At 41.5% G+C, this 24,395-nt stretch overlaps 2 protein-coding genes across 2 annotated transcripts; one reads left to right on the plus strand and one right to left on the minus strand.

The window, feature by feature from the left end:
* Positions 1-38: 38 nt before the first annotated feature.
* On the minus strand, positions 39-6,169 carry SPDYA (speedy/RINGO cell cycle regulator family member A; the record flags this gene model as incomplete). The annotated part of the gene is made up of 6 exons (XM_082303439.1): positions 39-127; positions 1,510-1,801; positions 2,205-2,259; positions 4,532-4,617; positions 4,877-4,935; positions 5,941-6,169. 6 exons carry the CDS (start codon positions 6,167-6,169, stop codon positions 39-41), a joined length of 810 nt encoding a protein of 269 aa, XP_082159565.1.
* Positions 6,170-17,911: 11,742 nt separating this feature from the next.
* On the plus strand, positions 17,912-23,701 carry EPCAM (epithelial cell adhesion molecule). Its single transcript, XM_082302407.1, has 9 exons — positions 17,912-18,171; positions 18,531-18,635; positions 19,242-19,482; positions 19,762-19,827; positions 21,029-21,092; positions 21,474-21,575; positions 21,729-21,926; positions 22,316-22,357; positions 22,971-23,701. Exons 1-9 carry the CDS (start codon positions 18,105-18,107, stop codon positions 23,010-23,012), a joined length of 927 nt encoding a protein of 308 aa, XP_082158533.1. The 5' UTR covers positions 17,912-18,104; the 3' UTR covers positions 23,013-23,701.
* The last annotated feature ends 694 nt before the right edge of the window (positions 23,702-24,395 follow it).

The following is a 24,395-nucleotide window of genomic DNA, read 5'->3' on the forward strand; positions in this document are numbered from 1 at the left end:
CAAGTCACAGTATCTGCTTCTGTCTTATCAGGTGTATTTCATTCTCCATTGCTTGTAAACCAGTCCATGGATTTATCTTGGTTCAGGGTGCTACATGGTTGCCTTTTGCTGGACAGGCTCTGACAGTCTACCAGAAAAAATAAGAAAAAAAGTGTAGTAAGACCTTGCGGGATCAAAGGCTGCCCTTTGAAATGAGTACTTTGCTGGCTTCCAACTGGTTACTATAGGTTTCTTTAAGAACAATGTTCTTAAAGCATAACTTTACGAGATTCTGAAGTTCACTGAATGTCTTCACTTGATAAAGCTGTGCTTATTTCAAGATCGAAATAGTTGACAGGCACAGCTTTGCTTCCCTTCCAGCACTCATGCTGCAAGTTGCATGGTTATTTGTGAACTTTGCTTTATATCAAGTATTCTCAAACAGTTGGAGAAAACAGTTTTTTCTGACCCTTGTCAGAGACAAGAAGCAAGATCTCTCAAGTAAAAACAATTTTAAGTCATTTTGGGTCTCACCTGAGGAAGTGGTAATGTTTAACACATTAAATTTTTAAGTTATGTTTTGTAAACACCTGACTTGTTTTGTATCTCAGGAAATATTCAAATGCCAAATTTTTCAAAGTTGAGGGATCTCTTGAGAATCACAGTTGTATTAAAGCTGTCAAAAGCAGTAACAATCCTACTATAATAGTGAAAATTTGGATGTTAATGAGAACATACGCAAAGAAAACATACAGAGCTATAACTACCCTTGTATTAAATAAGTATACTAGGAACTCCGCACTGGTTAAGTACATGAGAGTATCCTTGCAGAGCTGAGGCCTTATATAGATGCCCCAGGAAGTTTGCATCACAAGTGTGTTTCACTTTTAGTAATAAATTTAATAATGGTTTTGCCCCATAGCTGCTGTATGTAACAGAGGCCTCTAATACAAAGGCTGAGGATGCTATTTTGAGTAGTTTAATGGGCAGAGATACAATTATATAAACAATTTTCACATAAACTCTTGTTTTCTACTCATATACCAGTATTACAACAGTTGTATATATTGTCAGCAAATGAGATACACTTAGGTTAAATCACAATTCCCATTTTCCTCTATGTCCAAACTCATACCACAGCTGAGCATCCTGCCATTTCTCAAAACATGCTCACAGCAAGAGCACTTTAACTCACTTAACACACAGTGGTATTTTTACTGTTCCAGACAGGACTCTCAATTTCATTTATAATGCAAGAATAGTAATAAATGCCTAAATAGACTGGAATGTAACCCAAAATCTACTGTAGTAGATGAAGGTAATGTGAAGAGACTCAATGTAAAGCAGTTGGTGCTTCCAGGAAGTCAAGATACAATATATGAAAACGAATCAATGAGAGTAAAAGCACAGTTCTGCCAAGGTCACTGCATGTGTAATAGGGAGGGACAGAGCAGTCCCTGCAGCACTTGTAGGGTGTACATGGCCCCATATATAAACTAATGGAAAATTATTTGCAATATTAAACCATACCTTGGGCTTTATAAGAAGGAGAGTCGATGAACATTTTTTCAGCTGAGAAGATGTCCTTTGATTTCTGGGATGAATGTAATTCCATCATCTCCAAGGTGTCAGTAGATGAGGAGGAAGATGATAATCCGAGTCGTACAAATCTGCCTTTCTTACCACAGAGCAGGCAGTCGGTAGGAGTAGCACTGGGGCCTCGGGGCAGCTGGACTTCATCATCGTAATTCCTCAGAGCTCCGCTGTGGTGCACAGAGCGCTCTCGCTGCCATATGTAATGTGTGGGAGCAATAGCCATCACCTATGGGAACAGCCATGGGATCAGGAAGTGGAAGAATAATGAGAAAACATACAGCTGAAAACAAGAGATCCAATTAGTGTATGGCAGGGAATTAATGTAGCTGAAATGGGCATCATCTCTTATCTGTCTCATACTATCCCACTACAAAGTTTGCTCCCTTTGGCAGGAGTAAGTAATCCTGGCACCAGTCAGGTGTGGAAACATCCCAGCTCGCAGCCCTGTATGTTCACAAGAGTCATCACAAACACGAGCTTGTGCTTGGTATGTTGGACACAAGATAGTGTCTTTGGCCAGCTACTAAACATCAGCCAACAGTGTTCATCATCAGGGAAATAATGGGAGTGGGAAGTTGCATACCAGTGGGAAGCTGGGAGGGTATGCAAAGAAAAGCATCCTGCACTCATCTTGTTCCTTGTGCTTTTCCCATAGCATCTAATCCCATCCCCAGAAATGGGCCTCTAGAGTAAAAGAGTTTTTCTTTTCCACCATCTGGAAGTAAACATTATTAACTTAGAACATGACATGGGCTTTTCCAGATACACATTTCACCTGAAAAGTGAGAAATGAGGAAAAATGAGGAATCTTTTCCTTATAAATTGTAAAGCACGCAAAATTATTTCTGAAGTGGATGAAGTGAAACAAATCAAAGTAGATTTTAAATAAAAATTATTTGCATAAAACAGATTCTAGCCAATAGAAACATACTTTTAACAGTAGTGCAATATAAAATATTCTACTTTACTTAAAAAACATGGTTTCAAACAATGTATTTTAAATGGAGAAGGAAGAAATATCATGGAGGATAAATGGACCATTACATTCTAGCAGCATCTTTTCTTTCCCATGGATTGTCTGTTTACTTTAGGGAAGAACTTGTACAGAGCTAAATTGCTAGCTGGTGTTAATTGTTGAGATTTCAGCATCTACAATATTAAATCTACCTCCCTACCTCTTCACAGCAGCGTCTGCTTACAATAGCCCTGTAGTCAATTCTACTCCACAGCTGATCTCTTAACTTTAAGAAATCAGGGAAGAGCTTTCTCCAGGCCTTGCCCAAAGCCCATGGGAAAATGTCATACTTTGCTTCTTCATTGTCTTCTTCAACTGTGTTTGCCAGATACCTTCAAATATATATATGTTTATGTTTGTAAATATTTTTAAATCTTAAACTACTATATTAGAATGATTTCTAATATAAAATAACAGACATAATGCAGTGGTTCTTTTTTCTAGTATTGTGAGGAAAAAACACTAACAAAATACAGCCTTCTCTCTGGAATACAGTATTTTCTTAATTAGTTCCATGTGCATCCTTTGGGTAAAAAACCCAAGCTTTTATAAAAATTGCTTTACCCTAGAGTTTCCTAAATTGGTAGATAAGCAAGAACTAACATATCCTGACATCTTGCTCCAAGCTGGCAAGAAACCTTAGAACTAAAATGAACAGTTTCTCATTGATTCTTTAAAACTATCCCATGAAATCTTAATCTTTACATTTTTTACTTTATGGATTTTAGCTATTCTTGGAAAATTACATTGCTCATATTAAATTAGGAGCAAACAACTAAATACAGGTCTACCTTCAGTTATAAGTGAAAACCTTAAATGACTTTTTTTAATGTCTCTATTCCTCCCTTCCTTCACTATCTATTACTTTTAGTTTTGGATTGTTTTCTCAGACAACAGGAAAATATTTACTTCCTCTGGATCCACCTGATAGTAAACTCCTGACAATCACACTTAAAAAAATTAAGACTTTTAGTCTCCTCCCCAGTTTCCTCGCTTTTTCCTGACCCCAGTATTCTCTCTAGTTCCAGTCTCACCAGACCCTTTGTCCCCTTTCACTGTTCTGGCCTGGCTTTTTCCCCTTCATTGGAGTCAGAGGGCTCCCTCCTCCATGCTCTGTGGAGGCCACCCACAGTACCAGTGACAGCAGAAGGAACAGCCACCTTTGCCCCTGCATTAGTGTGCAAATTAGAGCACCTGAGAAGTGATACTACCAAAAAATAGGACCGTAGCACCATAACACTGTGAAAGAAAATGCAGAACCCTCTGTAGGTATAGCCAAATACAGAGGGATTACGTAGGCCTGGTAAAGATGGATTACTGATTCCACCACTGTTTTAAAGTATAGGCATTTTACAACTGTTCAAAAAAGTTCTCAGAAATTCTCTAGCAATGTTTTTACAGTCGATTTAAATCATGTTGACAGAAACTTTAATAAAAAGATATTCCTGAGGTGCCTATCATGCTTGAAATGTTTTGGTACAAATGACTTAAAGGCTGGCAAAGATATGAAATAGGGTCTGTAAGAGCACCTGTGAGCCACAGGTATGTTGCTATGTATTGTCCTGCATATATTTCTCATAATGCTTAAAAAGCTCCCAGATTGAGTTTGGTAGGCAGAATGCCACTCTGTGTATCACTACACCAATGCAAGCATCCCCTGTCCGCTGCTCAAGCTTGTTCCATCACAGGAAAAATGATGAATTTGCATTATTTATTCATAGTATGTAGATTATCATAGAACCACAGAATGGTTTGGGTTGGAATGGACTTTAAAGACCACCTAGTTCCAGCCCCCCTGCCATCCCGAGGGATGCCATCCCCTAGATCAGGTTGTTTAGATACTACCTCAAGGAAGTCTCATCACATATCATAATTATCAGTGTCATAAAGAAATAATGCAAAGTTTATTCTAATAAAACCAGATAATTTTAAAGTACTTACAGAGCAACAAAGAAATTGATTCTGGTATGCTCACTTGGTGTGAAGTTAGCTCTCTTGAAATAAACGAAAGTCATTGCCAAGAGATACTGTTTTAAAATGTAAAATGAGGTATGAATGTGTTATTTAGGTATAGTATTTCCTAAATTGATTCACATATTTATCTGGCACCAAGATATTTTCATCATTTTTAACAATGAGGAAAGCATGAATTAAGTTTCTTGAAACTTCCATGTGAACCCATTAGAAAAAAAATTATGTTCTGTATTTGCATTAAAGTATCAAGTAATTAAAGGCAGATTTCTCACTCAGTGTATGTTGTGTTAACTAAGAAGGAAATACACTTACCTTGTCAGCAATTTCACAGCAACAGTCCATCCAAAGGAAGTCTTGGATTAGATCGTCATCTGTAACAAGAGAAAGCCGTAGCATTTCAAACACCAAAACTGTTTATGTTAGAAGGTATTTATAAACAAATAACAGATGGTCTTTCATTAAACCAAATAAAAGAAAAGAAGCTAGAGCCACCAGTAGAGAACAGAGAAATTGAGGGCAGTAGGAGAGGTCAGCTGTGAAAAAAACTTACGTGGCAAAAGGAAAAAAAAACTACCAGAAAGGCAAGGTGGGAAATCTGGTGACTGCATTCCATCCATTCTCACTAACATCAAGCAAAAGTGAAAAATATGTCACTATTTTTTTCTATTTGCATAATTTCTTCCTGCATTATATGCTTCCAAGTGATAGCACACCATTATTTCAGAGGAACTACAGACTGCTGAGATCCTGCACCTTGATTACCTGGCAGCCTTTACAGGGCAATACTTGCTTATTTTTGGTCAGTGCTTCACTGTCCATGACCATGTACCGTAACTACCATGAACTCTCTCATTCACTTCTGTATTTAAGGGTCAAATAAAAACCAGCTGTAATCTTCCACTATTACTTAACGTCTTTGCTAAAGCAAATAAATACAAAACTTTATATGAAAGACACACAAATAAAGAGATGCTCCAACTCCTTAGATTGTCTCCCATTCCACTTCTCCCCCCAGAAGTTTATTCCCACAGTAAGTAACATGTTAAAGAGACAAGGAGTCCTTTTTTTAAGCCTCGTGTAAAACAAGATGCACATTGTTTTACAAGTATTTGTTGAAATATAAGAGAAAATAGGAAGAAAAATTATCATAAAAGTTACAAATGAAACCAAGGTGGTTTGCTATTTAAAAAAGATACTTTTCATCAGTTTGGTAGCCCTTAACTTAAGCATTAAATATTTATCTACGGAAATAGAACAACAAAATGTTTTGATAAAGAATTGCCATTAGTTTCGATATAAAAAGCACTCTCAAAATTACTGAGCTTAGAAAACATTCTGTTTGGTCAATGCATTCATATCTCACATTATTAACGTACCAAATAATTTAAAGAAAGCTGTCATTTCCTGACGCTGAATAACTAGACATGGTCCCTTTGGACATTTATATTTCTGACTAGGAACCCCTTTCTCACAATTTTCTTGATGGTCTTTAAAAGCAGGTCTCTTTAGTCTAGTAAGTTTTTTTTGCTGATGTGATCTGGATGCACTCGATTTTACATGAACAGTGACAGTGGGAGGTGTCTGACACACCAGATTGTGTTTCATTTCGTTAAGCAAAGGTTCCTGTTAAAAAAATAAGAAGAAATTAACTACAAAAATGGTCAGTTTGAGCACTAGTACATTTCTTTTGTTCACATGAAACGTTTCAGTACAGTTTGTACGTCAGGCGATGGAAAATTAATTTTATCAGTACTGATTATCTTAAGTCTTGTGCCCTAAGACAGCCACGTAGAGTTCTTTGATTTAGTTCTAATTTTATAAAGCTTTTCTTTTTCCCGTAGTAGAAGGAGCCTTCAATTTTTCTTTTTCCGGTCAACTTTGGAAAATGGGAAAAGAGCCTTTCCAGAAAAGGTTGCTGTTTGTCAGGTCCTTGTAGCTCCACACATTTAGACCTACCAAAAAACTTCCCCTCCAATTTGTGATTGTGTCTTTTTTTTTAAGGAATATTAATGGAATTAACGCAGCAGAACTGTGATTGAACCACGTAACATTAAAATCAAGTCTTGAGCTCCTAATTGCCATTGGGAATTAAACTTATCCCTCAAGTTGGACATACCCTGAAGGCACAACCAAGAAAACATACCTGTGGCGTTCGTAACCGCAAAATTTAAGGGGGTGCCAAATGGAGAGTGAGGAAGGGTATTTTTTGGCGGGATTAAATGTATTTACGTCTTCAGTAGGTCTCTCCGCAGGGGGCTGTTTGAGGCTGGCTCACAGCAGCCTACCTGGCTCCCCAGCTCTTAGGTGGCTGCCGCACAAACACGAAAGGCCCCTCAGGCGTGGCTGTAATTTTGGCTCCCTGCGGCAAAGCCCAAAGCCGCCCGTGCCCGCCCCTTCCCGCCGCTTCCCGCCTCCTTCAGCGGCCTCCCCCTCACGCCTCCACACCTCGAGTGGCGTCTCTCGCAGCCAATCGGCGTGCGCGGCGCAGCCGCCCCAGCCAATCGGGCGGCGGGGAGCGCTCTTCTCCCGCCCCTTCGTTGCCGCCCAGGGCGCGGTAGCCAATGGGAGCGGGGCGCGGCGGGCGCCGGGCATGGCGGCCTCGCCCCTCTTCCCCTGACGAGCCCGTCTCAAGCCTGCCTTGGGTCTCTCGGCTGCCCAACAGCATTACAAAACCTTGCTTCCTTCCTTCCTTGGCTTTTTACAAGAGGATGTAGTGACAGGATAAGGGGAAGGGATCCAACTTAAGAATAGGCTTAGGTTAGATATGAGGCAGAAATTCTTTACTGTGAGGGTGCTGAGGCACTGGCACTGGTCGCCCAGAGAAGCTGTGGATGCCCCATCCCTGGAAGTGTTCAAGGCCAGGTTGGATGGGGCTCTGAGCAACCTGGTCTAGTGGGAGGTGTCCCTCCCTGCCCATGGCCGGGGTTGGAACGAGATGATCTTTAAGGTCCCTTCAAACCCAAACCATTCTATGATTCTATGATTAAAACATCTCCCCAGGATGATAAACATCTCCCCAGGAGACATAGGACGAAGGAGAAGGGATACCTGACTCTAAAAATCATTAAACACAGAGGTGCAGGATACCCTGCTGCTACCTTTCCACAGAGGCAATTAATGCAGGTAGTAGTATGCAATTAGTCTAAGGCAGTCTATTGAAATGTAATAACAAGAATGAAAAAAAAATCCCTTTGCCAATAAGATTCAGTGTGAAATCTTACTGTTGCTTTTTCTTATAAGAAAAGCTCTTTATAAGAGCTAAAGGTTTACCCTAGGAAGATGGCAAGCCATACATTCATTTTCATTGTTTCCCCCTGTGCAGGTCAATTAAAGTGTAACTGGCCTCATTTGTTATAGTAATGAGAATTTACACCTTCCTCATCTTTTATTAATAATTTGCTAGATTATTTAGGTGCTCTGAGTCAGTGGGCATATTCAGGGAAATATCATGCTAAGTTTCTGATCAGGGAGAGATAAAAACATACCAAGTGGTAAATGTATCAACTAACAACATCTCTGTATGGAACAGGCTGAAATCAGAAAACTTGGCAGCAGGGTGGAGATAATACCAAATACACCAGCAGGGCAAAAGTCTGTTTCTTTGAGGTTCTCTCTTCTTGGACACATATTCACAGTGAGTTACCCTGCATTAATTGTTCTCTTTTTTTGTGTATTACTTTTCATCTGAAGAATTCAAAGCACTCATCATTACTACTGCTCATTTGATAACTGTGAAAAACAGAGGAAGGGCAGGTTACAGAAACTTCCACATAACCATCTAAATCTTTAAGACCAGGAAAAAAATTTCTTTTTTTTTCCCTATTGCAAAACATGAAGCTGCAATAATTGTGACATGCACGCTTCCTTATTCTTTACACCTTTACATCAATAAAAAGTGACTTACAATGTCGATCGTTACCCACACAGAGCTTCCTGTAGGTCTCCCCCTTCTAAAATCATTTTTGGGCTGGTGTTTCTACAACAAAGTATTAAAAGAATTTTTTTTTTTTTTCACTCAAAAATCTGTCACAATCAAGTTATTGTACAGGTATTGTGACTCTTCCTCCAGTGTGCTGTCCCCAACCTGCCAGGACTCAGGTCTCTGCTCTGATTCAGACCTATTGCATAACATTGGATAAGACTCTTGAGGAAACTGAACTTGTGAGAAAGCTGTGAGGATGTCTGGAACTCTACCTTTCTTTCCTTGCAGCTCTCTGCAGCCTGAGGTAGGATTGAGATGGGGATGACTCAAGGATTCAACTTAGAAACATTATGGAAAAACATCAACATGGAAGGGTTGATGCCTGAACCCAGTGACAATAAGGAAACAGAACTTTACCTGACTCTAAGCCCTCTCCATGAGATAATGGAATTAACTGGTTCTCAACTTTGCTTTTTATTAACTACAATTTTCAGAAGGTTGTTGAACAATTCATCCAAGAATATCGGGAAGAATGTAGCTTTTGGACTTCCAAGTCGCTCGCTGGACATCAGGGAGCGCTGTTTCACCACCAGCGGTTTGAACCGAGACAATGCAGCATTTGTCCAGCATAATACACGGGGTTTCACGTTGTACCTCTTTCCTAACCCTTCCTGTAGGTGGACATTAAATCGGTTTAGCCATTATTCATCTTTTTATGTAATCACAGTTTGAAATTACATTTTTAATGTACAAATTTATACATCATTTTTGGTTTTATTTTTGTATAAATATGTGTATATAGTTTTTATTTTTATATAAGATTTATATGTATAAAATTATTAAGACGTGGGCTTGAAAGACCCGGGATTCTTACAAAATCTTATTTCTGGGAAAAAAAAAAAAAGAATTCCATGTATGCACTGGAACTCCGTTATATGAGATATGTAGTTATATAACTATCCAGAATTTGGTCCCAAAAGGCAGCTGTAGAGCAGTTTATTTCCTTTAAATGGAAAAAGGACTTAAACTTTTTCAGTGAATAAGTTGTTTACAGATAGATTAAGAAGCATCACTGAAGAAAAACACAGGGATAATATTTTAATAAATTACATTTAGGATATATGTACTTTTTTTTTCAGATTTTGATATTTTTGAGATGCCTTTGGCCTTTGATAGCCTTTCCAGTGAACTTTTTTTTCACCTAAGAAAGATAAAATACCATAGGCAAAACACCTGGTATTTCTTTTCAAACAAAGTCATAAGAACCACCATTGATTCTTTTAAATACAGATCATTAACCACGATAAAATATGTATTTTTCAATTCTCCTACTTCCTGCAGAGCGTGAAATAGGAAAAAAAGTCTCTCTTCTCTGTAGACATGACTGCTGACCCTGCTGGGGGAACCTGGCTTCTTGATCAAATACATTCTAAATGAAATGCTCATGGATTGAGAGCTCCATTCCTAAAGACCCATAGCGAAACTGAAACAAGCATCTAAAAAGCAAACTTTGGACGTGAGGTTAATTCTTTCAGAGTAAAGGGTGTAGCAAGTCACAGGAGTAAATTAAAGTCAAAGAGGAACAGATGAACCACCTGAATCCAGGTTTTTATATGTGGTTGCACCGGAAACCTGTTTTATATGTGGGAAGAGAGAGTAAGAATTTAGATGAGTTGTGTGAAATAAATTATTAGGGCATCATGGTGCCTGGACTAGGACTAAGCATAACACACTGAAGATCTGGCTTACCAGTTTGCTGCTGGGGGTAGTAAGCAAGGATACTGGAAAGGTACCTTGCAGTTAAATCCTTGCTTTTGACAAGTGTTACAGTATGATTAAAATTAAAAATGGTTCAGTGCCACTTAAGTGTATGTCGCTGATGGATGAATGGGCAGGAAAATTGTTTCCAGTTCTGTTTACTTGAAAAGAACGTCTGAGCACACTGCAGTGTTTTCTAATAAGTCCCAAAACAGCTGTAGTTGTTCACAGGTACTGAGAAATTCAGGAGCTAGAAGGAAAAAATTATTTGGAAATTATGCAGTGAACAAGAAGTGTAGCAACTAGACTAATAGAGCAACCAGTAATCGAAAGTGGAGGCCACCAGCAAACACAGAGCATGTTTAAACATGCTGCTCCTGCATACTTTGAAACAGCCAAGCACACTGCAGCAACAAATCTCCATAAAGGACCTGGGACATAAGTTTGAACTTGTTCATTCCTACTGTAAATAGACTGATATATCCTGTATGAACTCAACTAATTCAAAGCAGACAGGGGAGCTTTTAAGACTGATTTTTAAGGATTGGCACCTGTGTGCTGGTTGTAAATTAAACAAAGGAGTCTTATCTGAAGAGTTCCAATTTCTCTGTAAAAATAAATAGATGAGATAGACTACATTAGGTCTTCACCATCATGTCACAAAAGATGAATAATATCTCTCGACATCAGTAACTCAAAATTAGCCCTGTGTATTTTACATTAAAGGGAAAGGAGATGATCTGCACTGTTTTCCTTTAAGTGTTTTCTGAACCTTCTGACGTCATCCACCCTATTCTAACTTTTTTTTGGCCGCTGAAGATTGCATTTTGGATTTGCAAGTATTTAATAACCATGGCTATTTGTTACCCAGTTGTGCCCACGCTGTTTCTTCATGCTGAATTGTGCAAAGAGCCCTAATAAACAGGACTCCTCTCTACCTCCACGGCCCTGGAGCCATTTGTTCCAGATGCCAAGAGCCCCAGGCTTCCTGAGAGGCAGGTGCAGGAACAAGGAGGAGGTGTGCAACCATGCCCAGGGCGCTGCCCTGTGCATGCGCAGAGGGACTGGATTGCCTACGTTCACTCGGGGAAATGGGAACTTTCCACCTTTTCATTTTCTCCTCTTTCCTCTCAGAAACATCTAACAAACCCCAGACTTAGAAAATCTTCCAGGTGAAAAGGTAGCTGAACAAAAAAGTTTCAAGAGTTTGACTTAAGAAATCATTTTTATGAAATGGCATTAGCTAAAATGTGTTTTGTTCCATCTGGCATATAACACAAATGCTTTGCCTCACTGATGTAATGTATACATACACATTAATACGCTAAACTACAAAACATCTAAGGAACCTATTATCCAGGAAATATATCTTATGTTATTATCTATGGACATCAAAAGTAGAAAAACATTGGTACTTTCAAAATAACATCCTAATTCTTTTCCTGAAGGCAAGCTTCCGAAATAATAGCTGCTTGAGTGGCTAAAGAATAGGTGGAAGCCTTCAAACTTTTAGCTAGATGGCTTATGATTCTATAACAGGGAAAAATGTGTAAATTTCACCAAAACTTTCTCATCTTTGTTTTCCAGTTCCAAAGTTTACTGGTCATATAATTCAGATCACAAACTCTTTCAAACACAGAGTCTATTTATTCTCTGTTTTTATACGATTGAACACAATTCAATCTTTGTCCATGACCACAGCCCCTATAATATGAAACAATAGTGGTAATTAAGACAGGACAGTTTTTCTGTTGTCAAGAGCTGTATTTGCATGGTATGGCATTCAAAAGACTCACCCCATGAAAGGATTAATCAAAAGTAGTGTAGCTGTAATTTCTGAAGCAAGGGGAAATTGTTTTCATATGCAAATAATTTGGCTCCCATGCTTTCATATTGCTAAGAAAGGAGCAGTGTCAAGTTCAGTAGTGGGAAGGCAGAACTTCAAGGACAGCCCTTGAGAGACTAAAACCAGACAAGTTCAAATATGACCTGGAAAAAATCCAGGATTTACTTTTTTTAACTTGCATCCAATGGTCCAGGCTCCACACAGTTAAATTAGAATTGCCACAGTTTGTTAAACATTGAATGCCCCTCCCAAGAAGCAATGGGGTCTATAATTACACCACAACAGGTCAAAAAGCTTTCTTGTTTCTCCAAGTTCAGTAATCACAAGCTGTAAAAGTTCTCTCACCCAGAGGTTGTAGCAATAAAATGACTAGTACAAGGGCTGTAAATTAAAGTGCAAAGAGAAACAGATGAACTTTGGTAACAGCTATTGCTAACTGGAAAAATAAGGGAAACTCATGAACTGTGAAAACAGTCACAACACAAAAGCAATTTATTTCAGCAAGGGACAAAGAAAGCAAAACGCTGATGGCACGCCCACCTCTTTTAACCCCACTCCCTGCTGTCCGTTGTGTCGGTGTTTGTGGGATGAGATTTTTCTGCCCAGCTCATGGGTGTATTTATTCACCTTTGCTTGGGGTATGACTACGCACACAAATTAGAGTGAGGCAAGAGTGGGTGGGGATTTACAGCATGTTAACTGCTCCCTGGAAACTGCCTTTGTGCAGGCTGTGACCCTGTTTTCGTTGAGGAATACATGGCTTCTGCTCGCTACCAGGTACAGCCGTGTCCGTGGGTGTTACTGGGGGTTACCTGACAAACTGTAAATCCACACCCTCACTAGGCCCCCAAGCAACCTGTACAAGTCCAGCACAAGCAAATTCAACGGCAGGTTTTATGACAGAAGTACTCAATGTGCCTTCTGATAACACCACACTGAGAGACAGGACAACCATCTGCTTCAGTTCTGCCTACAGCCCAGAGATGTTGTCACGCGATAAAGCATGTTAAAAACTACTTAGGACTCTCTCAGTTTTCAACAAGTGTTTTGACAAAGTTCCATCTGTATCTTCTTTCACAGAGAATGGCTAAAAGAGGGGAAAAAAATAAAGTATCTTAGATGCCAAAACTGAAACAATTTAAATGTAAACAGTTTCTTTTACTACAGCTTGTGATCTCGTGTTTTCCTCTGAGCCCTTTCCAAACCCTAGAAACCTGAGGGATTGGGCACAGTATGAAATTAGCTTTGCCTTGCTGCTGTGCAGTAGTCTGGATGAGGAATTATTACGGTTTTTACATCTAATGCTATTTATTTTAAGCAGTGTTGAATGCTGACAATAGATGTTCTAAAAATGCTGTCAGTATTAGAGCCATGGAAATGCATTTTCAGGTACATAAAGATGAGGGTGACAAACCTGTTACTGGCCCCACCCTCTGGAGTTAAGACTAAGCCCTGGCAGAGAGGTGAGGATGCCACAACATATCAGACAGGTTGGTTTCTGTAATCCTCAGAGACACAAATAGAACATACATTAATTGCATGAGCATTTCTCTCCCGTGGCTACACCCTGTCTAGTTTTATGAATCTCTGAACCAACAGCCCTGTACCTCTTAGCAGCTACTCTTACTTTCAAAGTAAGCTGATAGAGACCCAAGCTATGGGCTTCTGAAGCTTTATGAAAGTTGCCACTGCCTCTGAACTAATTTCCATCCTCAGTGTGCATAACAGACAAGCACTGTGTTATTATTAAAAAAAAAAAAAAAAAAAAAAGACATGATCTAGAAACAGGCAAAAAAGACCCCAAACATGTAAAATAGCCTTTTTGGGGGTTTTTTTTACAGTGTTTCGAAGCAGTTAGACAGTCTAGCAGAAAGATGTGAATGCTTGTTTATTTTCTTATTGGCTCTATGCTTGACCACCTCCATATGGCCAAAACTTTTAAGTTGTCCAGGACTCCAAATGTTCTCATTATTCAAATCAGTGTAACAAGACTTACCTGTTTTCTCGTGGTTTTCAAACAGGCAGGAAAAATCAAAGACACAGAAGCACCAGTTTTATTACAGTCCTTTGAGCAGCAGCATGGGTCGATTTGTGACAACATGGAATCTTCAGAAACGCATCATAGACAAGGTACTGTACATAATTCCTCAATATTGTCCTCTTCCTACAGTTTTTTCAAGGTTTCATTCTATACAGATGATGAAGTCTGACAAAAAAAGTTGAATACAAACATTCTGAAGCTGTCCTAATACAAAGTTCCTGAGCACGTCTATAATATAGTGATATATATAGCAATGTCTGCTGTCCAAAATACCTGTTGGCACTTTTGAGCATCAGTGTTTCTGGTTGTTTCTATCTTTGTCAGCCATAACCAGTTAAAAGCCATCATGAATTTTCAAAAGTTGTTAATTTTGTTGGAAAAAGATTAAAAGACTATGTTTCACAATTTGGTATCATACATGACCTATTTTCTAGGGATGAGACTTTGGTTATCTTCAGGAGGGTACACCCCAAACCAATCAGGTTTGCAGCCTCTGAAGAATCTCAGTTAGACCGAGATTGCCAAATACCCCAGTGGCATTGATCACGCTCTCTCCACTCATCTCTCTGATCTGCTGACCACAGTGCATGTCACAGCCCCACCTTGCATCGTTTCCTGATACTTCAGGAGTGACTCATACACCCTTGCGACTTTCCCTGAAAGCAGATTCTGTCCCTTTTCTGTGCCTGGGGAGTTTCACAAAACCCACTTACCTAATTTCTAGTGAACACCTGGAAATGACCTTACATCATATCCCGGTATCACACTAATTCTTACTGACTTCAGGAAGAGCTGGATTTATCTCCTTGGATCTGATTCACAGTTCACTCGAGTCAATAGAAAAATCTCCCACTGAAGTCAATGGCTCTTGAGTATTTTAGTGAACTAATACTTTATTCTCCAAACAGATATGGATCAGATGTAAATTAGGGAGCAAAAGTTGAAAAATAAAGATCACATGAGTTTTCCTAATGTAAGTTTACATACTTCGTGTATGTAGAGTTTGGTGACCAACACTTTTTGCTATATAGTAATGTGCTCGTAGCATTGAAATTACAATTTGTCTGACCTGTAATTATGCTTTAATATGAGTAAACCACAACTAGCCTACACTGCACTGCCTAATCAGCAGTCAGCTATTTGATAAGAGGAGGTATCTCCAACAGTTGATAAAATTATCCTGTTTATAACCAATATGCAAGGCCTTACCTTTCGAGCTGTGTGCTGAGGAAAGTTTATATAGAATAGCCATTGAATATGGTCATGTATTTCGGCACAAAGAGGTACAAGCACCACAAAAGGTACAAAAAAGACACTGCCTCCCAACCCCCCAGACACCAAGGCACCTGTGTAATAAACTTCAGCAGTCAGGCTCTTGTATCTGTTTAGTCTCATGTCTGCTTCACTGGCTTTGATTCTACCGAGAAGCTGCCCTCAAAATAACCGGGAAAGAGGGTAAGTTTAACACTGCTGTGAATGGTCCTCATTTCCATTGCCTTGCTGGTGAATGGGATCATGTAGAGCAACTCTCCTTCAAAAGTACTGAGCAATGTTTAAACAATAATTTCTTCACATTTGGAAATCTAGTGAGACCACAGGTAGTGAGGTCCTTATTCGTTCCTGCAAACTGGAGGCAAATTAAATGCTAGATTACAAAAAGGAGCATGATGCACCTACATTTTCAGCAGAGTTACCTTATCACTTTCTGCTGGTGCTAACTCACATTTCACAATGTGTCACAACACAACAGTGCCAAAACACACTGTGAGAGGCTCTAGGCCACACAAATACCCTAAAACCATTCAGCCCCTAGATACTATAGGTTATGGCTATTTTTTGACAACAAAGATACCTATGTGGTATTTGAAGGTGGTTGTAAAAGCAGGGCTACTTTCAGTATTCAAGACTGCTTGGATTTGTAAAACTAGGCACAGACTTTTACCTATACAAAACAAGGATCAGGAGAAGAAAGAGGACTACGTGTACCAAGCCTGTTCTGTTTTTCTACATTTATGTATTAAAAAATAAATTAAATAACGGCAAAAGTCCATCATAAAATTTACTAGTCCTTATTATCAAGGCTCACGTAGGTCAGCTTCGCAATTTGATAATGACAAGATAGCTCTTCTCATTTTGAACAAACCTGTACATTAATATGAAATAAGAGGCTTATAGTAAGGCAGGCATTTCTGGCTTATGATCCTACTCATCTTTCTGGAGAATGCCATCACTTGACGAAAGAGATGCGAGAAGTCCGTATTTGAGACTTTAGTCTTCCCAAGTTTTCATATTGCTAGGTCAAGCTTTCATTTTGAATCTTTGACAAGTGTATCAGAAGAATACACTTATCAATCAGAAACCATGCAAAACCACAAGAAGAATCAAGATAAATGCTGCAAAACTCTGATTCAGGCTGTACCAAGAGCAAATCCAAAGAGCTGTCCCTTTAACTAGGACCCATCTGAGACAGCAGCAGGGCATTGGAGGCAAAAACAACATACAAAACCAGGTACAACACAAACACAGCTGTGCACAGAGACAAAACCACTAAGGTAGTTCACCAGCACTTTCGCTTCGAACATGCAAAGTTTTCAAACAGTTTCACTTACTGAGGTCTGCATGTGGAGAAGCAGAAACATGTTTTTGTTGTACAGTGAACTGGTGAGAGGAAGCTTCAAGTCTTTGAGCAGAATGTCATTCTGGTTTTATCCTGTACTAAAATAATTTGTTTTTCTAGGGTGCTAGTATATCTTTAGAGAGATCTATGCATATTTTTTAACTGAATAAATAAATTCAAGGTTCATAAAGCATTTCCAGTGTACCATACCTATCTTTTGTCTTCCATTTTGGCATTGCTTTCACACTTTGGAAAGCCATCTTAAAGCCTGCAGCCAGCTTTCCCGTGTTTCTTCCTCGGCAACCTGGCAGGGCTCTGGCACTACCTCCCATTTTGTAGGATCCCACAAAGCTGCGCTGCTCAGAGACAAAGCACTCAGGACTACTTTTTCCTGAGCGAGGAAATGAGGATACTGCAGCACCATGAGCAAATCTTCAGAGCAACCTTGAGGTAGAGATTTCTACTACGTATTCTAGAAAGGAACCAAAACCGAAAATAAAAGTAAAACACATAACCAATAGAGATCCTTACAAAAGGGTTCATTCTATACAGATAAGCGTCCTGTTTTTTAATTTACTGAGGAATTATCAGAATTAGCTCACACGGCACCACCGGTTACAAACAAAGCTCACTATAAAGTGCGAGTATTCCCTGCGTGCTCTCAGCTCGCCGAGAGGGGAGTGGAAACACCCCCCACCTGTCCCGAGGGACGAGCCCGGGGCCACCAAGCCAGGCCAGGGACCTCGGGACCTCCCCGGCGCTCCGAAGGTCAGCGGCGGGCGCGGGAAACCCCGAGCCGGGAGGGATGCGGGCACTGCTCCCCCTGCCCGTGTGTCACAGGGCAAACACGCCCAGGAGCTCCCGGTGATGACTAACACTTTCCCCTCGACGGCGGGGACGGCTGTTCCCCGGCTTCCCCCACGACGGCCCCAGCCCGCTGCCCCTCCGCCCGGGCGGGGCGGTTTCACAGCCCCGGTAAAAAGCGGGCACGGCCGCGCCTCGGGACGCCCCTCGCACCGCCGCTCCCCCTCGCCATTCCATAGAAGAGGCGCTCTTGGGGCCGGGCCGGGAGCGGGTCCCGCCCTGCCCCATCCAGTTTCGCCCAGGTGCGGGGGGAGGAGGGGGCGGCGGTAGTTTAAGAGCTCGCCCGGCGGGCCCGGGGGAGGAGCTGCCGCCGCTCCCCCCGCGCGTCCCAGGTGTAACCGGAGCCGGGAGGGCGCGGCGCAGCCACCACCACCTGCGGAACCTGTCGGGCGGCTCACACCGCTCCGCCGCCGCGCACGCACCGCTCCCTCTCTGCCCGCGTCCCCGAGGACTTTCCCCCGTCCTCTCCGCGCCCTGCCGCCCGCCCCAGCCATGAAGCCGCTCTGCGGGGCTGCGCTCCTCCTGCTGCTCTGCGCCGCCGCCACTGCCCAGCAGAACTGTGAGTGCCCGCACCCCTCTGTCCGCCTGGCGCCCCGCTCCTGACCGAGCTCTCCCGCCCCGGGACCCCTTCCCGCTCTCCGCTGGGCGGCCCATGCCTCCAAATGGCGCCGCCATCCCGCCCCCTTCGCCGGGGGTGCGGAGGGGGCAGGAGCACCCGGCTCTAATAGCGCCGCTTTGTCCGCGCCCCGAGGGGAGCCCCGGCGCTCGGGAAGGGGGGTGGGTGGCCGGGGGGAAAGCGGGGGGTGCGGGCACGCCATGCCCGGCCGGTGAGAGGTGGCTTTGTCTGTCCTGCCCGGCGGCGGATCTCGGGTGGCGGTGCCCTGCCATGCCCGGCTCACGGCCGCGCTTCTCTTGCAGCGTGTGTCTGCGAGAAGAACAAGCGTGTCACCAACTGCAGGGTGGAAGAGGGCCGCTGCCGCTGCGACGCCATCGGCTCCGGCGTCACCGTGGACTGTAGCACCCGTGAGTAAAAGGGCACGGCCGGGCGGGTGGCACGGAAATGCGCCCGCAGAGCGCCGGGGAATATGTGAGAGTGACCACTGAGTTTCCAGCAAATAATGGAGGAAAGGAAGGAGTTCTTATTCCTGGTCTTCTAAGTCAACTGGTGTTGGCCGATAAGTGTTCAGGGTTTCTCTGCTTGTACTGATGTAGACTTCCCCCTCCTCCTCAATATTTGGTCTCTAGTGGCAAGAATTTCTTGAAGATGAATATTTGGCTTCCTTGCAAGCACATATCCTCACTTCTCCTACAAATGTAGAGGGGAAAGAGCCTTGTGACAAGACCTTACTCTGGGTTCGAGCTCAGCTAAGCTGTGAGCAAGCCTCTAGCTGTGAGCAAGGGAAGCTGGAAGTGCTTAGGCTGGAGTTGTTAGGCCTTTGCCTTGAGAGGCTGACATCCCCAGTTGTATTGGTTTTACGCACCACCTACACGGTAGACATCTGCTCTTCTGTGTAATGGCTTCAGATCTGGTTGCTGCTGATGTAACCTTGTGTTTCTCTGGGCTCAGAGCTCTGTTTTGGACGTGTGTGGTCTGAGGCTGCAATAACATGACTTTCTGGTTATTTTCAGTGACTTCAAAATGCCTGTTGATGAAAGCAGAAGTGATGGGCTCAAAATCGGGTCGTCGTGAGAAACCAAAAGATGCGATTGAAGATACCGATGGCCTCTATGATCCTGAGTGTGAAAATAGTGGTGCTTTCAAGGCGAAGCAGTGCAATGGAACCACCTGTTGGTGTGTGAATACAGCTGGAGTTAGAAGAACTGACAAACATGATGCAGACTTGAAGTGCAATCGATTAGTCAGAACGACGTAAGTCTTTCAACAGGGTGTGCTGTTCCATGAAAACATTCTTGTATGAGGCTCTGCCTTGTGTGAATGATGCACTGGGGATGAATGAAGATGGAGCAATCAACACTTGGTAACTGCTGGGTCTTTTTCTATAGAAAACAGGAGATATTGAAGGGGGTTTGGAAGAGACTTTGCTTGCTTTGGTTTTGTCTCACTGTTCTTTTTTTTTTTAGCCTGGGGTTAGATTTTTTTTTGTATGTTTTATATGCACGCACTTCAAGAATATTCATTGTACTTCAGGTGGATCATCATTGAAATGAAACATGCCGAGAGAAATGCTCCTCTGAACGCTGAATCTTTAAAGAAGTAAGTGATGGTAGTGATGTGTCGTGGTAGTGTCTGCATGTCCTACTAGATATCTAGTGTATTTCCAAACAGTTGCTTAAAAGCATTTTCAGACCTGTGAACTCATTTGTAAGACAGCCTTAGAAGTGAGCTGCAGTTCCTTCATAGAAGTGCTTTAATTTTTATTGAAAACAAATTAACTGCTAAAGAGGTTCCCTTCCATTTAAAATTGATTGCTACTTCCCCCCCCCCCCCGAAATCAGTATACTAAAAGAAATGGAAGGTAATAGGTGGAACTGTTCAGAAAGTAAACTGACAAAAATGGCAGGACTACATAGCACCATCAGGAGGAAAATAAGAGTTTAGTCTCTTCTTTTTTTCATTTTGTTAAAACAAAACCCTATTTGTAGCTATTAGATCACCTCCTTTCCAGAACAAAAGCTGCTGCCCTCTAGGTCTTTTTCTGAACTCTTCAAACTGGTAAAACTTTTGTCTAACACAGGTGTTTATTTTTCACTAAGTGCCTCTTCACTGTTAGGAGTTAATTGACCTCTAGTATGAAGAGAGTGCACTGGGTTTGGTTGGGGCAGAGTTAATTTTCTTGGCAGCAGTTGCTGTGGTGCTGTGTTTTAGACCAGTGACCAAAACAGTGTTGATAGATCTACCAGTGTTTTAGCTGCTGCAGATCAGTGCTTAAATAATGTCAAGGCCTTCTCAGACTCTCACTCTGCTGCCTCAGTGAGTAGGCTGGGGATGGGCCGGAGGCTGAGAAGGGGACAGGGCTGACCTGAATTGACTGAACAGATAGCCCATATTGTATAATGCCCTATTCAGCAGTTAATCTGGGGGAAGGTTTTTTTCCCAAGTAGCCATTGCTCAGAGGGTGGCTGGACATTGGTCTGTCAGTGATGACTGATTGCTTTTACATCGTTTGAGGTTTTATATTTCCCCCACCCAGCCCTTTCACTTACTGGACTGTCTTTATTTTAGCTGATGAGGGCTGTTCTGTTTTTTTTTTTCCTTGCTTTTGCCCTTCTGATTCTTTTCCCAATCCTGCTAGGGAGAAGTGAGTGAGAGACTAGGTGAGGGTTTAGCTGCTGGCTGAGGTCCACCCACCACAGAGACTGCAGAAGAAAACAATTAACACTGGTCTTCTCTACTTAAGAAATGATATGTGTGAAATAGTACTGTTTTTACAGCCATGGCTTTCATATCCTTACAGGTTTTTCACGGATGCCATTACCAGTCGCTATCAGCTGGATGACCGCTATATAAGCAGTGTTCTGGTAAGAGGCACATAATGTTTAGTAAAGTATCAGAACTTTATTTTGTAATAACTTTGAAAACTCTTATTTGACTAATGCAGTACAGCATGTTTTAGTAGAAGCTCTCAAAATAGTGACGCTCACTGAGCAGTTAGCAAATAGCTGTATCTGAACAGAAATGCTGAGAAGCTACACTGCTCTCCTTAGTCTGTAGATTACTTCTTTGCTTCACTTAAAAAGTGGAATTTGAATCCTACTGTAAACAGTTGGCTTGAGTTCAAGGACCATAAACTTGTTCCAGGATGTAAGTTCACAAACTAGATCTTATAATGTTTTGGTGAATATTTGATAGTTGGATTTAAACTACCTCCTTCTTAATACCACACTATATTTTTTTTGCAGTATGAAAACCCTTACATTACTATTGATTTGAAGCAAAATTCCTCAGACAAATCGTTTGGAGGTGTGGATATAGCTGATGTGGCCTACTACTTTGAAAAGGATGTAAGTGGCTCACGGGTGAAGTCTGCCAGAGGCTGGATGTGTGTATTGCACTGCATTTGGGAGTCTGGCTGTGTACTGGCTAAAGCAAGGTGAATTATTCCTGTGAGGAGATAAATGTGAACTAGCAAGTCTCTCTTTTCCTACCCGTTTTAGGTGAAAGGTCAATCCATCTTTCATAATAATGCTGGGCTGAATGTCAGCATTGACAACGAAGAGGTGAAGCTTGAGAGGACAGTGGTCTACTACGTTGATGAAATTGCACCAGAGTTTTCCATGAAGTCTCTGACTCCTGGCCTTATTGCTGTCATTGTAGTGGTAGTAATAGCAATAGTGGCTGCAATTGTTGTTCTGGTAAGTTCTAACAAAGCTGCCAAGCAGAACTATACCACTGCAATTTGGGAAGTAACAACATGCATATTTGGATTCTGATGGAAAGTTTTGCCATAAATTGGTTTGCTTCTTCAGACCTGGGAAGTGGGAAATTGGTGATGGGCATACTGTCACTGTTGCAGGTTACAACTGAAGGGTGTCACCTGGAAAACAAGTACTGGGAACAATTCACAGAGGTGAACAAAGTACCTCCTGGTTTAAAGTAGCTGAGAGTGACAGACAATCTCGTTTGTACCTCACTTTGGAAGGATAGGGAAAGGACAGCTTCAAGTTCTGTGTTTTTGAAGTCAAAACCAGGTGAAGTTACTTGTACATCAAGACTTAAAAAATACTGCATCCTTCTCTTACAGGTCCTCACAAGGAGGAGGAAAGGGAAGTACGTGAAAGCTGAGGTAATTAATTTCTGTTTGTGGTGCATATGTGGGGGAGGAGGTTGACCAGAATCCAGAAACTCCTAAGTTTGCTCTCGGTTAAAATCTTGCTTTGAGTGCTTCAGATGTGTTTAAGGAGACTGAAAGTATTCAAATTCTGTAGCTAGTTTTCACCTCTGTGTAGTTCCGCACTAGTTCCAAAGAACTGGTGATCTGCTGCTTTTCCCAGGGCTGAGGGGGTGGGGTTTGGTTTTACTGCCAGTTCTATTTTACATATGTATAGCAAAGGGCTGTGCAATCCACAGGAAGTGCTGATAGTCTTGTTCTGTGATGTAGTCCTTTACTGAGGTATTTGCATGGATCTTCCAGTTCCCATTGAAGAGCTACTTTCCAATGGAATAGTAAACGGTGCTTCACACCAAGTGTGGAGCCTTTTGTGAAGGAATCCAAACAATGTTGTAGCTAAATAATGCCTTTTAAAAAAAAATCTGATCGTTTTGGCGTGGTTGATTCTGTTAGTGTTGCATCAAATCCATTTGCAAGTGAAAATCTGGTCTAAGTCCCAATAACTTACTGAGTCTTAAAGTTTAGAAGTAGCACAAATGTTGATCTCCCTCTACCTCCTCCCCTCCAGGTGAAGGAAATGAATGAAATGCATAGAGGACTGAATGCTTAACTTAATCAACTGAAGACAAGTGAGATTCAAGCAAAGAAGACGACAAAAACATTGGAAGCATGAATCTTAACTCTTAAAAGTTCTGAATTCCCCTTCTGAAAGGGAGGCAATTGTGCTCACTTAATGATTGTTTAAACTCTTAACAACCAAGACTGGTACAGCTACTTTTACTATTTGTTAAGAGTTAAATGCCCCATCTTATTCAAGTAAAACTCAACTATTGCTCCCTGATTTTATTTTTTTATTATGATGATGAAACGAGTTGACAACTGCTGTTACTAGGGTTTTGGAGCATACATGCTTAAATGGTTATTCTACCCTTCTGGGAGTTTTATTGAAAATAATGACTTTGTAGCCAGGTTGTTGTAATGAGACTGTCTCCTGCATAACTGAATACAACGTTTGTACATATATGAAGTTGCTGTAACTTTTTTATGACTTGAATTAATAAAACTTTGAAACAGGCTTCTAATTCTTCCATGGTGAAATGATAGTCTGCTAAGTTATCATGCTTACAAATTTGTTGTTTGATTCCTTAAAGCAAGGAATTTCAGCATAGTTGAAAAGATTCTAGAACTCCAATTAGCAGTTTTTATTAGCCATCTAGTATCTCAATAGCATGATATTTTTTCTTAAAGCTGTGAAAAGTATGCAACAAGAGTGAAATGATAATATACAGATTCTTGTATAAAAAATGAACAGGCTGAGAATGTAGTCATTTCAGGAATGCATAGCCTGGTCTTTCCAATGCTATGTAAGTATTTAAAATAAAATAAGCCTCTCATCTAGGACATCTCTGGTGCAGGGTTGGGGGTGGGCAGGCCTGACATCTGACGGTGGCGCTGGGGAAGAGCAATTTACCCCATTACTGTGATTTTTGTCTGGGGCAAAGCTGTTGCACAGCAAGGAGCTTTTTCTGCTGTTATTCCTGTTCTCTGCCATAGATGCTGACCAGACTTCCACAGCCTGTCTGCCTCTCAGAGCATTCCTTGGACACAGGAGACCTTGCTTTGGCTGTCAGTAACCTGTACCATGGATGTTGGCTAGCAATCCCTCCAGCATATCTGATTTATAAAGGAAATGCTGTAACTCCTGTTGCCAAAGAAATAATGAGATGCAAGATAAGGAACTGAGTGACAGACCTTGTTACTAATGTGGTGCATGTTTTGACCCACCCTGGCTAAAACAGGAAAAGTAGGATAAACGACTGCGAGGATATTCTACATACTGTTGATGAAATTAAATGTGTAGCGTGTGCCCCATCAGGGAAGTTGCTGAATTGTGATGGTGTTACCTCCACTGTCACAGCTCACCAGTATCCCTTCTGCCTTTCAGCAGCGTCGTACCTCAAATGCATGCATTGCTGTGTTGGGTATTGCACAA

Source organism: Coloeus monedula, assembly GCF_965178545.1.
Source record: "Coloeus monedula genome assembly, chromosome: 2".
Taxonomy (NCBI): domain Eukaryota; kingdom Metazoa; phylum Chordata; class Aves; order Passeriformes; family Corvidae; genus Coloeus; species Coloeus monedula.